Consider the following 13,555-nt stretch of genomic DNA (forward strand, 5'->3'; position numbering starts at 1 on the left):
AGACATTCCCGGATGCTTTTGGTGAGCCATGGGGGCTTGTGTGCTCTCCTGCTCCCTTTGATCCTCGTTGGGATTACTTTCCTTTGGGCTTGGAGGATTGTCTCCTTAAGGAGTGACCACTCTCCTTGGACACCTGGCTCCCCTCCTTCAAAAGAGAGTTCATTTGAGATATCAGTTTATTAGTTACTTGAAGTTTGTTTAATATATTGTTTGTGCATTTTTAGGTGATATGATACACCATTATTTTCAAATAAAAAACATACATACATTTCCTAGGGAAAACCCAGAAAGCTCAAGATTTCAAAGTTCTTAAATAACCCATCTGTTGTTTTTTTTTGTTGTTTTAGAACACCTCCATTCAGTTCAGAGGATGAAGTGGATGATGATGATATTAAGCAGTCTTACATATCACCAGAACTTTTACAAACAAAGCCGTCCAGCAACAGTGTAACTAATTGTGGCATGACCACAGACAAAAGTGCTATAGACTGGACAGAAGACAGTGAAAAGGAGGAGGAGGAGGAGATTGAAACTCCTTTTAAACCCTCCAAAGGTTTTTATTTTCATTATTTTTGTGTATACAAGTAATATTCTTGGATAACGTTTTAATTTTAAAAAAAAGCCCTCATAGATGATAACATCAATGTGTTAAAAATGCTTCAAAGCTGAACTTTGTGGTAGAGACATGCCCCAGATCACATTAAACCAGTGGTTCTCAACCTTTTCAGATTCAAAGCCGCCTCGTTAGACTCAAGGTAACCTGTAGTAAATACCAGCTCTTAGCCTTCATTCATTTTTTGGCTACAGAAAATTATAGATCAATTGTTTTGTTGCAAAGGACTCAGACCACACCAGGTCTGAATGTTTTTGACAGGTATGCGTTCCCATTCATAGTCTCTGGGCTTACATTGTAAGTCATGTATAGGTGCTTGCATACCTAACAGTGCTAGTATTGAGCAGCACCCCGTAGCATGCTTAAAAGGAGCTCATGACACACCAGGATGCCATAGCGTCTTGGTTGAGAATCATTGCGTTTGACACTACCTGTTGTTTTGTACAATCTTATTCTCAGATAGAGATAATCTCTGCCTTGGAGAGACGCCATTTTGAAATGAACAAAGAACTGGGGAGACAAACCAACAAGTACAACAATGAATGAATAAAGTTTACTGAGTTACATGATTGGTTGTTGATGGGGGTTTTGCATTTTGGCAATTGGTTTATAATTTTCAGAAATACATGTTTGAAGTTAGGTTCTTATTTAGGCACCGAAATACCCTTATTGTCAAAAATGGCAGGCACATAGAAGTACACTCAGCTGAACCAGAATTGCTGCTTCAAGTAGTTCAGAATGTCTTAGGCTCTAGTTTAAGCTCTGCAGCTACCTAAATATAGAGGTGGTGGGAAAATATGGGAACATTCTCATGAAGATTTTCCCTTTTAATATTCAGATATTTTTAAAGTTTCAACCATATTGTAAGGTGCTTGACAACATAAATGAAAAACAGTTCTACTAATACAAATTCCTAACTTTATGAACAAGTGTTTACAGGGTCAAGGATAAAATTAAATTTACTCTTTTCCACATTTGGACTATGATCTGTATCCTACAGTCAAAACATAAATGAATGATTCTGTCCAGAAAGTTTGGCTTAGTAACCAAACTTTGCTACATTTATTCTTCACAGTCATAGTGACAAAAACATGTTTTCACTCAGTTTTTATTTTAGTTTTTCTCTAAGGTCAGCTACAAAGAATAGAACTGACCTCTGATACTACTTTTGCATCTGCAGTATTTCAAAGATTTCATAGATTTCTAGAGTTGGAAGATTTCATAGATTTCATAGATTTCATTAGGGCTGGAAGGGACCTCAGAAGATCGAGTCCAGCCCTCTGCCCCAGGGGCAGGAAGTCAGCAGGGATCATAGGATTCCAGCAAGATAAACATCCAAATGTGTCGTAAAGGCGTTCAGAGTAGGTGCTTGAACCACCTCCGGCGGCAGTCTATTCCAGACCTTGGAGGCTCGGACTGTAAAGAAGTTCTTCCTTATGTCCAGCCTGAAACAGTCATGGAGGAATTTGTGACTGTTTGACCTTGTCATCCCTTGGGGTGTTCTGGTGAATAGACGTTCCCCCAGATCCTGGAGAACACCCCTGATAAACTTATAGGTGGTCACCAGATCACCCCTGAGCCTGCGCTTTTCCAGGCTGAAGAGTCCCATGGCTCTCAGCCTCTCTTTGTAAGGTCTGTTTTCCTGACCTCTGATCATGCGTGGCTCTCCTTTGCACCCTCTCAAGCTTTTCCACATCCTTTTTGAATTGTGCAGCCCAAAACTGGATGCAGTACTCCACCTGCAGCCTCACCAAGGCCAAGTACAATGGGAGAATGATATCCTGGGATTTGCTCGAGAAGCATCTATGGATATGTGCCAACATTTTGCTTGCTTTACTAGCTGCAGCACCACATTAAAGGCTCATGTTCATCTTGTCATGACCCCAAGTCCCTTTCGCCCATAGTGCTAGCCAGCATAGCACTGCCGAGCACTACTTCACAGTCAGGGTGGCTAGGATCTGGAACCAACTTCCAATGGAAGTAGTGCTGGCTCCTAGCTTGGGGGTCTTTAGGAGGAGGCTTGATGATTACCTAGCTAGGGTCATTTGAGCCCAGTTTTCTCTTCTGCCAAAGGCAGGGGGTCAGACTAGAAGAACTGCAAGGTCCCTTCCAACCCTACATCTGTGAATCTATGACCCCCAAGTCCTTTTCATCCGTAGTGGTAGCCAGCGTAGCACTGCCAAGCCTATAAGCATGCTGCAGGTTTTTGCTCCCAAGATGGAGAACCTTGCATTTTTCAATATTAAACACCATCAAGTTCTCATCCACCCATTTCGTGAGCCTGTCACGGTCAGCTTGGCTTGCCCTCCTGTCCTCAGGTGTGGAAGCTTTTCCCCAGAGTTTGGTGTCGCCGGTGAATTTGGTCAGTCCACTTCTGACACCAGTGTCCATATCATTAATGAAGATGTTGAGTAGTATATGTCCAAGGACAGAGCCTTGTGGGAACCCACTGGTCACAGAACACCACAACGATTGACATCCATCAGCCATCACCCTCTGGGTCCAACCATGGAACAAATTCCCCAGCCAGCGGATCATGGTGGACCCGAGGCCACATTTGGCCAGTTTTGCCAAGAAGTGATCATGAGATACCAGATCAAAGGCTTTTTTGAAGTCAAGATATATGACATCAATCTCTTCCCCCTTGTCCAGGTGATGGGTCACCTGGTCGTAAAAGGAAATGAGATTGGTCAAGCAAGACCTACCCGCAACAAACCCATGCTGGCTATCCCTCAGGATGTTGCCGTTGGCCAGTCTATTAAGAATGGCCTCTTTGATAATCTTTTCCAAGACCTTCCCCAGGATAGAGGTCAGGCTGATGGGCCTATAGTTTGCTGGATGCACTTTCCTCCCCTTCTTGAAGATAGGCACCACATTGTCCTTCTTCCAATCTTCAGGCACTTCACCAAAGTGCCAGGAGCTCTCGAAGATCTGTGCCAGAGATGCTGGCCAGCTCCTTGAGTACCCTGGGGTGTAAACTGTCAGGGCCAGCTGACTTGAAGGAATCCAGCCTGTCGAGGTGTTCCTTCATGAGGTAAGCATTGATGGAGGGTAAGGAATCTCCCTTACCCGGGCCTCACTGTCCTGTAATGGGCAGGGTCATCCCATGGGACTGGTGAAAGACCGATGCAAAGTACTCATTTAGTAAGTTGGCTTTTTCTTGGATGTCGGTTGTCAGTTGTCCCATCTGGTTTAGCAGGGGTCCAATGTTGGCCTTGCTTTTCCTCCGGCTCCCCATATGTCTGAAAAAGGACTTTTTGTTGTCCTTGATACTTGTAGCCCGTTGGAGTTCCGTCGCAGTCTTGGCTTTTCTGGTTCGCTCCTTGCAGGTCTGGACCAGTGCAATATATTCCTCCTTGGAGGTGGATCCAGTCCTCAATCCTTTGTAGGTCTTTCTTTTTAGACATAAGAGGTCCACTAGTTCCCTGGAGAGCTGGGGTAGGGGGGCTGCTGTGCCCTTTTGCTGCCTTTCCTCCAAGACGGAATAGACTTTGCTTGTGCATCCAGGATTGCTCCTTTGATCATCGGGTCCAACCCCCTGCTCCAGGCAAGAAAGAGCGCTGGGGTTAGGTAACCCCAGCCAGATGCCTGTCTAATCTCCTCTTGAGCATCTCCATGTTGTTTGCTATATTTACTTAAAAACCAAATCATTTAGGGCATTTATACACGTGCTCTGGGGGTTGGGGGTGCACTTTAATTAGAGTGGCTCCAAGTGTTGCTCTAATTAAAGTGTGCAGAGTTTATCATGTATCAGCGTCCCCATGCTTCAAAATGGCGATGGAGGCACTTTATCTAAAGCTCGTTGGATTAGCTCTGGGCACTCTGGACTCATTAAATGAGCCTTAGATAAAGTGCCCCCACTGCCATTTTGAAGTGCAGGGATGCTGATACATGAGATGCTGGAGTGCGGTAATTACCACGCTCCAACAGACCCGATTAATCTGTAATTACAGCACATCCGAGCAGCCTCACTGCTTATGTATAGTCACCCTAAATTACAGGAGCAATTACCTACATTTGTGCAATCTCATAGAACAGAACAAGATCACAGAAAAATCACTGAACATATAATGTATCATATACTATTTTCACTAATTCTGATTAGTGTTTTACTGATTCTGATTTGTTAATCTACTATACTGATTTACTTATACAAATAGGATGGAATTGTTTTGACTTACATGACCCATCTTGAAGTTGCAGGCCAGCAGGCAAAAACAAAAATATTTTGAAACGGTGTGTTTTATATATTTTGAAACAACATATGTGGAACTTCACTTTAATTACCCTTCTGAATAGAAATACTAGTTTTTTTAAGTATGTATAAAATTAAAAAGGAAAACATAACTAATAAAAAGTACACTTACATTTTAATTATTTCATTTTTATTAATTATTAATGTCATAAGAGAAATTTTTTTATACCTTGCTCTGAAATGAACAGCATGTCTACTTTTTATAATGATCTTACAGGTGCAATTATCCAAAAACTGACTGAACAAGTTGAAAAGACTCTTTCTAACCATGGAAATAAAAATAAACCACCTGGAGGGCTTAATGTTGCAGAAGCATTTGTTAAAAAAGATGACATACAAGAACTGAAGGTATTTGTTGTTTTTGTTGTATGAAGTTTAATTAAACATATCTACGCTAGCTATGTTTTGGTTATTTTTGCTGTAATGGTTTGTATTCCAAGCTGAGAATAGTTTAGAAACAATGGAGAATTTATAATAAACCAAAAAATGGCCACAAGCTATGTATAGAAAATAAATTTGGTATACATTTATAATTTTTTGTTTCTTTGTACAATGGGACACCATATTAGGGAGCTGGAAGCAAATCAGATCTAGCTCAATAGTCCCCAGAACACATACTTCAAATTTTTTAAAAATATTTTTCTGTAGTATATTTTACATAAAGGGAATGTGCACAGAAGTGGTATGAAGGCTGTGAATTTGGGATGAGCTGCTTAACTCACTTTGGGCTTTTTTGTATCCTGGCTGTCCAAACAGCATTATACCAAACCATCCCATATTCTGTCTTCCCATATATATGTGAAAGTTTACATACATATGTTTACGTGTGCACAGCTAGTAAAGTTGCATTTTGGCTGAAGGTTTTAAGGTGCCCGTGGGATTTAGCCACCAAAGTGACCCTAACATTTGATTGTATGCCAAACTCCATTAAGGCTCCTCTGAAACTGCCGTTTACCAACACAATTTGGAGAAGGCTGCACTGATTAGGAATGACAAAGGTCATGCCAAGTGTGTGCTATAAAACTTACAAGGAGGTTGCTAGCCAGGTTCGTCTGAAGTCAGGCAGGAGATAGGGCAGGATGGCAGCTTTGACACCAGCTGGTTGAGAGGCAACAACCTGTAATCCAATAGAATCTGACAAAGGAGGTTGTTACCTGTAAAATCTCATGCCTCTCTGAACCAGTAAGGTGTGACCATGCTTTTTATACTCTTACGTTATCATGTAATCTACTTGTGTCATATTTTTCAGGAATTATTGTAGAAAAACAATGTTGGCTTGAACTACTTTTATATCTCCCTTTGCCTATAGCTTCCTAACTACTGTGAGTTCAGCTGTGCTAATGTGTTACAGCTTTTGTTCGGTAGTGAATCCTTTAGTTAATATTGTGTAAGAGCTTTGATCATTGTCCTCTCTTTATATTTCATCTTAATTGTATTAAGAATTTTGCTTAGGGTCAGCATTTTTCTCTGCAAAGTTCTATTTCATTGTTAATTTTGTAACACTGTAATATATAATTGTTATTTTGGATATTTGAGGAAAATCCCCTGGCCATTATTTTTAATATATAGAAATATACCTCTCCCATTATTGCCACACCTTGCTTACATGGATAACTGAAAATTGCAAAACATTGAAACATGGAATGTTAATAATACAGCACAGCGAGCAAATCTGTCACTTCCTGACAAATATTGGTTTTCAGTTAACAAAGATATGAACTTTAAAAATGTATGAATGTTGCAATGTATGGCAGTTCCATCAATCTCTGCACTTTAGAAGAGACATGCTGCGTATGCATACTTGTGGATTTTTATCACTGATGCACATATTGTCCAGTAGCTGCTGACTCTGCCTCCTAGCAAAAGTCACTGACCTCTGTAAGGAACTAAATTCTATGTCTCAGTTATGATAATAAAGTTCTCTCTAGCTAGTGTGAGAAACTCTTTCTCTGTATGCAGGTAATGCTCTCCAGTAACAGATAATTGAACCACAAAATTGCTAAGAAATTGAGAGAGAAGGAAGGTTTTTTTAGATGTTCCTACATATGAGACTGCCTGGCACAAGAAATATGATGATAATGGACTGCATTGTGTTCGGATGAGCTCATTATGCAAATCCAACATGCAAATTAAAAAATACTCCTACCAGATGCTTTGAGCAAGAAAAAAATTGAATTCATGTTGTCCATATAGTTCTTGTAATGTTTTGTTTTGCTGTCTTTTTAATGCTTTGGAATTAGGAGTTCTTATCAGGTTGTTACTGATAAACAAGACAAGAGACAGGTGTACAGCCCTTTTTTTTTTTATTGATCACACCTAAATGATAAACTAGGCACTGGGGTAAGTGTGTATTGTGCTGCCAGTTATAGCAGAATACATATGCTTACTCACTTTTACTGGGGAAATTCAAGAAAGAAGAGGAGGAGGGCTTGTGTACTGGCAGTAGACTTTTTTGGATCCAAATGTTTCAACAGTTTGCAATATTTATACCTGCTTTTCCCTAACAACGTTAGTTCAGAAAGTCTTAGTCTTGTTGAGACTCTAGAAACAAGACTCAAGCAATATTTCCCTGGTCGTGCAAGGTGTCAGGTAGTCAAAATGTATTTCTGTGTGGAACTGAAGGGAGGATTTCTTCCTATTAATATTCTTTTTTTCTTTCTTTAATTTATGGTATTCTCTGCAAATCTGCTTTTGCTTTTAGAACTTATAAGAGAAGCTTAACAAAGGTGTACATACTATAGCATACGTTACATCTGACACATTGTGTTATATTGCCCATTATTTATACTAACATTCTCATGGAATTGCAATGTGCTATATTATGGATTACTTATTTCAAGACTTTCGGGCAGGTTTTGTCTCCTGCCAGGTCTTTCATTAAATGACAGAGGACACATCTACACATGCATTTACTCTAGGGTGGGTTTACTCTAGAGTAAATTACTCTACAGTAAATACACCTATGGCAGGCATCTACCCAAGCAGGGGTGCAGGAGCTCCAGGATTCCCTGCCCAGCTGGGGGCTTGCTGCTAGCTGCCCCATTGGTGGATCGAGGCAGGGGACTGAGACCTGCCCCTCCCCTGCAGCACTTTCCAAACCTTGTATCTTGATTGCCCAGTCAGGGCACAAAGCTGGGGCTTGTCCCTGACCAGGACAGTTCCCAGCCCCCAATCTGTGACTGTGGGGTTGGGGCTAGGGAGCCTGTTCTCAGCCCCCGCTCTGTAATTATGGAGCTGCGGATGGAACAATCTGCCCAGTCCCTGCTCTGATAGTGGTTGGGTGGGAGCTCCCTGATGCCGGGGCATGGTCCCCATCCAGGCTCTGGTTTCCAGTTTGCTGCCCCAGGCTGCCCAGCTGTCCGGGATCAAGTTTGTTCCTGATCAGCCATCTACACATCCCATATGGCACAGTAAGTAATAATGAGTAAATTTGCTCCATGTATTTACAGGTAGCAAATTCATTTGTAATTAGAGCCAATTACTGTGCAGTAAGCATCTGCATGTGTAGACAGTGACCCTTACTACATAGTAATTAGCTCTAATCTTGAGTAAAGCATCTCATGTAGACACTCCCAGATTCCACTGTTTAGTTGTGCAGAGTAATGGCTTTGCACATTCAGCTAAACCTCCCACAAAAACAGTTTTGTGGGCCATAGTTCATGTCACTGTCCTGCAGCTCGGCCCAGTCCTCCTGAAAATGGCCAGTGCTGACAACAGTTACTATAAGGTTGGGTTCCATTTAAATAATTAGATACAGAAAGCTTTTATGATCATTTTGTTCCAAATATTTTCTATTCTTTTTTTTCATTTTCTCAACATTCCTTTTTATCTCTTCTTTTATTTTCCCCCTTCATTCAAGGAACCTTACATATTAAAAATGGTTCGTGCGATATTAAAATTGCATAGTTGAAAATACAAGAAGTCAAGGAAAGAAAAAATGTTTTTGCCAGAGAACCTATATGGCCTGTTGTGTGTTAAGCTGTGTACACATATTCAAAGGACCTGGGAAAATTCTCCTGGTTTGAGTCTCCTGTTAGAAAACTTACCCTGAATAGACTCTTGAATAGACATTTCACTGCTGAGACCCTGAAGAGCAGAGAGCTTGCAGTGCAGTGCTGATGCTGCTCAGCCAGGTCTCTGTACACAAATCTCAGTGTACACAGATCTCACTGTGTTCTGTAGGCTCCCTCAGTCTGCCTGGTGACAGATGACAGATGGCTTCAGTGCACAGGACAGCCTTGATGGACTAACCCAAACTGCTCAGGGTCCATCTGTCTCTCCCTGTAGCACAGTATGGAATCATGAAGGGAACATGATCTCTCCCAGAAGTGTTTTAAACCAGGTTATTCCCAGGTTATTTTGCTCCTGGAACTGCTATTTTTGCTCTGGGAAAAAAATCCTGAACGCTTTTACACTCGTTCTCCTGAGAGAGAAGCGACTCTCTCATTAGAAACTGAGGGCACTTTTACACGTGCTCTGGGGGTGGTGTAAGCAGCATTTTAATTAGAGTGGCTCCAAGAGCAGCTCTAATTAAAGTGCCTCTCAGTTTCTCATGTATCAGTGTCCATGCACTTCAAAATAGTGGTGGGGGCACTTGAACTAAAGCTTGTTTGACACTTATGTACAGACACCCTGAATGTCATGGCCTATATTCATTTTTTCTTAAACTGGTAATAAACTAATATGTAATCAAATCCTTTATAATACTGTAATGCGTAGAAACACCAGTCAAGGGCTGCAGATACCTTGTTAGGCAAGGTACACTATAACACACACATAGCATGCAGTGTAGCTACATAAACATCATAGTGTGATCACTGGGTCAGGTCCTCAGCTGGTGTAAACCAATGTAGGGGAACTGCGCTGTTCAGTGGAACTGCACTGATTTCTACCAGCTAAATGTCTGGCTCTAACTTCTGCAGTTCCTGTCACTTTGTGGGGCTTTTTAAGAGTAAGAATCTGGCACTAAAGTAATTTATTGCATTCAGTGTGTGCAAAGGTTAAAAGCACGTAGGTAGTTTTTTAACAAATGAAGCATAAAAGTAAGGTGATATGCCATAGCACCACATAGCCTTCATACGATGTACACCAGAGTATCTTACTTTTTTAAATATTTCACTTCCAAACATTTCTAGTCTTCTCCTGTATGTCTTGTAAATAGATTTTCAAAAGAATCTACCTTTGTAAGTTGAAGTCAGAAAATAGTTTTCCTTTTTAAAAGAAAAACTACTTTTTTTATCAGTTCACAGAAGTTGATGATGATGACTGGGATATATCTTCTGTGGAAGAAGAAAGTTTATTGGCAAAAGATGAAAGAGGTCAGAAGGGAACTGCAATTCAAAAAAGTAATGGACCCAGTACTATATCAATGGTTCAGGCCTGGGGTGCTCCTAAGGCGAATATGATAAAGGAGGAAGGTAACATGGAACACTATTCAAACCTTTACAGCATTTGAGGGAAAAATCAGGTGTAAATAGTTGATGATGTAATTAAAGGAGAACTTCAGTGTAATGTAAGATGTTATTATCACAGCATCTAATTAGAAAGAAAAGTCAAATATTTTTTAAAAATTAAGGTGGTTTAACTTTATAAGAACAGATGCTAAATGTATCTACGTTTCCCAAAGCTACATCCAACCATTTTTTTAAGTAACTTGCCAGGAAAATATTCTTTGATTCCCGCTGAGAATGTTGTTTTTAAATTGCTTGAGCTCCAGAAACCAGAATCATGTTAATATGAGAATAATATTCATCCTTTGACCTGCTGATGTTTAAAATTTCTATCTGATGACTATTAGGCTCATCTAGAACTGTTTATACAGTTAGAAAGGAAACAGTCCCATCTTTCTTGTGAGGGACATACACAATTGCTTTTAGTTCTGAAGTTTCAAGATACTGTCCTTTACAGTGGTTTCATTTTTCTGCATAGAAGAGATACTTTGGGCATATCTGTACTACCTCAAGACCGCGTTGGAGAGCTCCAAAGTGAAGCATGCCATGCTTGCTCCATGTACACTATTCCCTGAAATGGGTATAATATGGCTGCCCTACTGCAGTGCTGGGTGCATTTCAATCCATTTGTGGGCACGGTGTTTGCAGATGGGTATGGCAGCATGCTTCATTTAGTTCTCTAGTATCCTCCTGAGGTAGTGTGGACATGTCCTGCAGGTTCTGGGAGGACTTATGCGCTAGTATCAGTGCCTCATTGTAATGACAAAGGCAAAATTCTTTTATAGATGCTATAATTTCCCTGGTGTAGGGGAACCCTAGCCCCGTTGAAATCAGTAGGGATTTTGTTATTGATTTTTCTTGAGCCAAGATTTCATTGTGTACAATCAATTGCCAGGAAAATAACCTCTCAAAAATAGGATTGAAAGTTGTTTTGGTATGATGTTGTTTTCTTCTTTCTTTATTAACAGGATTTCATGATGCTGATACAACAAGCACATTAAAAAGCAGTTTAGTCACTGTAACCGACTGGAGCAATTCTTCAGATCTGTAACTATTGCATTCTAAATGGGAGGAGATTCTGTTACTGATTCAATTCGGGTTAAACGTCTTGTCTTAAGCAGGACTGTCCAACTTCTAAGTAGTTGCAGGCCACACTGGTTGGGGCCACCTGAGCCAGGGACGACACTAGTGTGAGCCACAGGCCCCTGGGTAGCACCTCCCACCTGCTGCTGAACCACTCCCCCACATAGACACCAATGAACCACACAGGCAGGCAGCTCCCTCAGCTCCCTTGCTGCACTGCACCAGAGCACTCCCAGCACTTCGGACTGTACCGCCCCACCTTGTCCTATGGGGCAGGAACCAAAGCTGACATATGGAGGGGGAATAGCAGCAGCAACCAGGGTAATAGGGGAAGTGCTGGCTGGGTCTAGGGACCCCTCGCAGTTGGACAGTCCTGGTCTAAAGGATTCTGACTCCTGGGTTTTCTTTGTATTGTACATTAACAGCCAGGAAGATTTGTTTACGAGAATCTGCTGGTGTTTAACCTTGAATTGTATGGAAGGATGTTTAAATATATGTGACTAGTCCTCACAGTTTAGAAACTTGGGAGAAATTCTTGATCCTGTTGACTCCTGTGCAGAATTTCCTGGGCCAAGCATTCACTTCTAATGTTTGCTTTTAAGACCAGCTGTTAAAGAAGCCCAGAAGTATTAGCCAATAGGCAGAGTTTATTGTAGTGTTACTAGATCAGTATTTTAAAACATTTCTAAAATGTATTTTTTGTATTTTGTCCCAAGTTTTATATTTAAATGTAAGTATTTTAAATAAAGTTTTTCTTAAAATTAAAATGTTAACATTTTCCAACATGGTTTCCAGTGAGCATCAAAAGCTGAAAAATGACATAGTTTAGAGTTGTTTCTAGAGTATGCCTTAAAACTCAGTATTGGGAAGGTGTTTCTGCTTTAGTTGTTAGAATAGGTTTTTAATGTATATTCACAGTAAAACAAAATTTGCAAAAATATAACAGGCCAACTCAAACTAGAGCAAGAATGGTATGTGTGGCATGGAACACTTCTTTGTTTTTGTATTGTATTCAGTAAATATTTGCTCTTGCAGTTATACCAATTTACTGTTATTAGCTGCCTTCATTTAATAAAGACAACTGTTTATAACTTAAATAGAGAAAAGCACTAAATTAAAAGAAAAACTTTTGTGATCATTACTGTTGTAAAAAGCTTATCTTTTATTTAACTGCAATATTGTATTTGCCTTTCTTTTCCTTTGCTAACTCAATAATGAGTAGAGGATATACTAAGCCAAGAACGTGGATAAATTGAGCCAACATTGCATGCTACTTCAGTGAAACTGAGGGCTGCCTGTCCAAACTTCAAGAAGGATTTGGCTTTGATTCTGACCAGAAACTAATCCATTATAATGTCTCAGACCAAAACACATTCTGTGGTTATTCATAGACTCTAAATAAATCTGGATTATTATTTATATTGTAATCCGTGTGACATCCACGCATTTGGCAATCCTTTCAAGCATTCTTGTAGCCTTTCTGGAAATTTATGCAAACAGCAAGACTGCAGCAAGTGGCTAGTTTTTATTTCCTACAATGGCTTCTCCTGTTTGGGGTGTCACATGTCTGATGGCACCCAGCCTATCTGGAACAGGATTGAACAATTGCCAGAATAAGTGATTTGCCAGTTTGGGGTGAAGAGAAAAAGGGCAACCATGTTGTAGAGAGGGTAAGTATGAAAGAGTAGGCTGGAGGAAAACTAGGAGAAGGCTATAAATGGGAGCTTAAGTGGGTTAGAGGCAGAAAGGAGGAACCTATTCAAAACTATTGTGTTGTCCTTCACATAATATCTTTAGGTGAGAGAACTTTATGTGCTCTTACTCTGCTCTTCCTACCCTGACCCATTTTCTCCTCACACTCCCAACGCACTATTCTCCCATAGTCTGTGCCTGACGCAATTAGCCTGACCAGATCTGGTTGATCTAGGTTCCCTAGCCCGTCCCTAGTTCCCCTAGCTTGCTGTACCCAAACCCCTCCCCAGCCTGTTCCAATGGTATGGGATTCATTATCTTCTTCTTTCTTTTACACCTTAGCCCTTTGCTCCATGGTATCTTAGCTCAAAAATTAAGACCAGATTGTCAGCAGTACAAAGCCCACTCAGCACCTCTTAACCTTCATTGGAGTTGCAAGGTAAGTTAGTAGTTCTGAAGCTG

The 13,555-nt window shown here is 40.6% G+C and overlaps 1 protein-coding gene across 5 annotated transcripts in view; it reads left to right on the forward strand.

Annotated features, from left to right (window-relative positions):
* DZIP1 (DAZ interacting zinc finger protein 1) overlaps window positions 1–12,540 on the forward strand; it is an 81,350-nt gene extending 68,810 nt beyond the window's left edge. For all 5 annotated transcript variants that reach the window (XM_019529741.1, XM_019529744.1, XM_019529743.1 and 2 more), the window contains 4 exons: window positions 348–553; window positions 5,086–5,216; window positions 10,111–10,285; window positions 11,287–12,540. In XM_019529741.1, the coding sequence (XP_019385286.1) occupies window positions 348–553; window positions 5,086–5,216; window positions 10,111–10,285; window positions 11,287–11,369 (595 nt within the window). In that variant the 3' untranslated portion in view covers window positions 11,370–12,540. The remainder of the gene's footprint in view (window positions 1–347; window positions 554–5,085; window positions 5,217–10,110; window positions 10,286–11,286) is intronic.
* The last annotated feature ends 1,015 nt before the right edge of the window (window positions 12,541–13,555 follow it).

The sequence above is a fragment of the Crocodylus porosus genome, unplaced genomic scaffold (assembly GCF_001723895.1).
Source record: "Crocodylus porosus isolate Cpor-Errol unplaced genomic scaffold, CroPor_comp1, whole genome shotgun sequence".
In the NCBI taxonomy this organism is placed as follows: Eukaryota; Metazoa; Chordata; order Crocodylia; family Crocodylidae; genus Crocodylus; species Crocodylus porosus.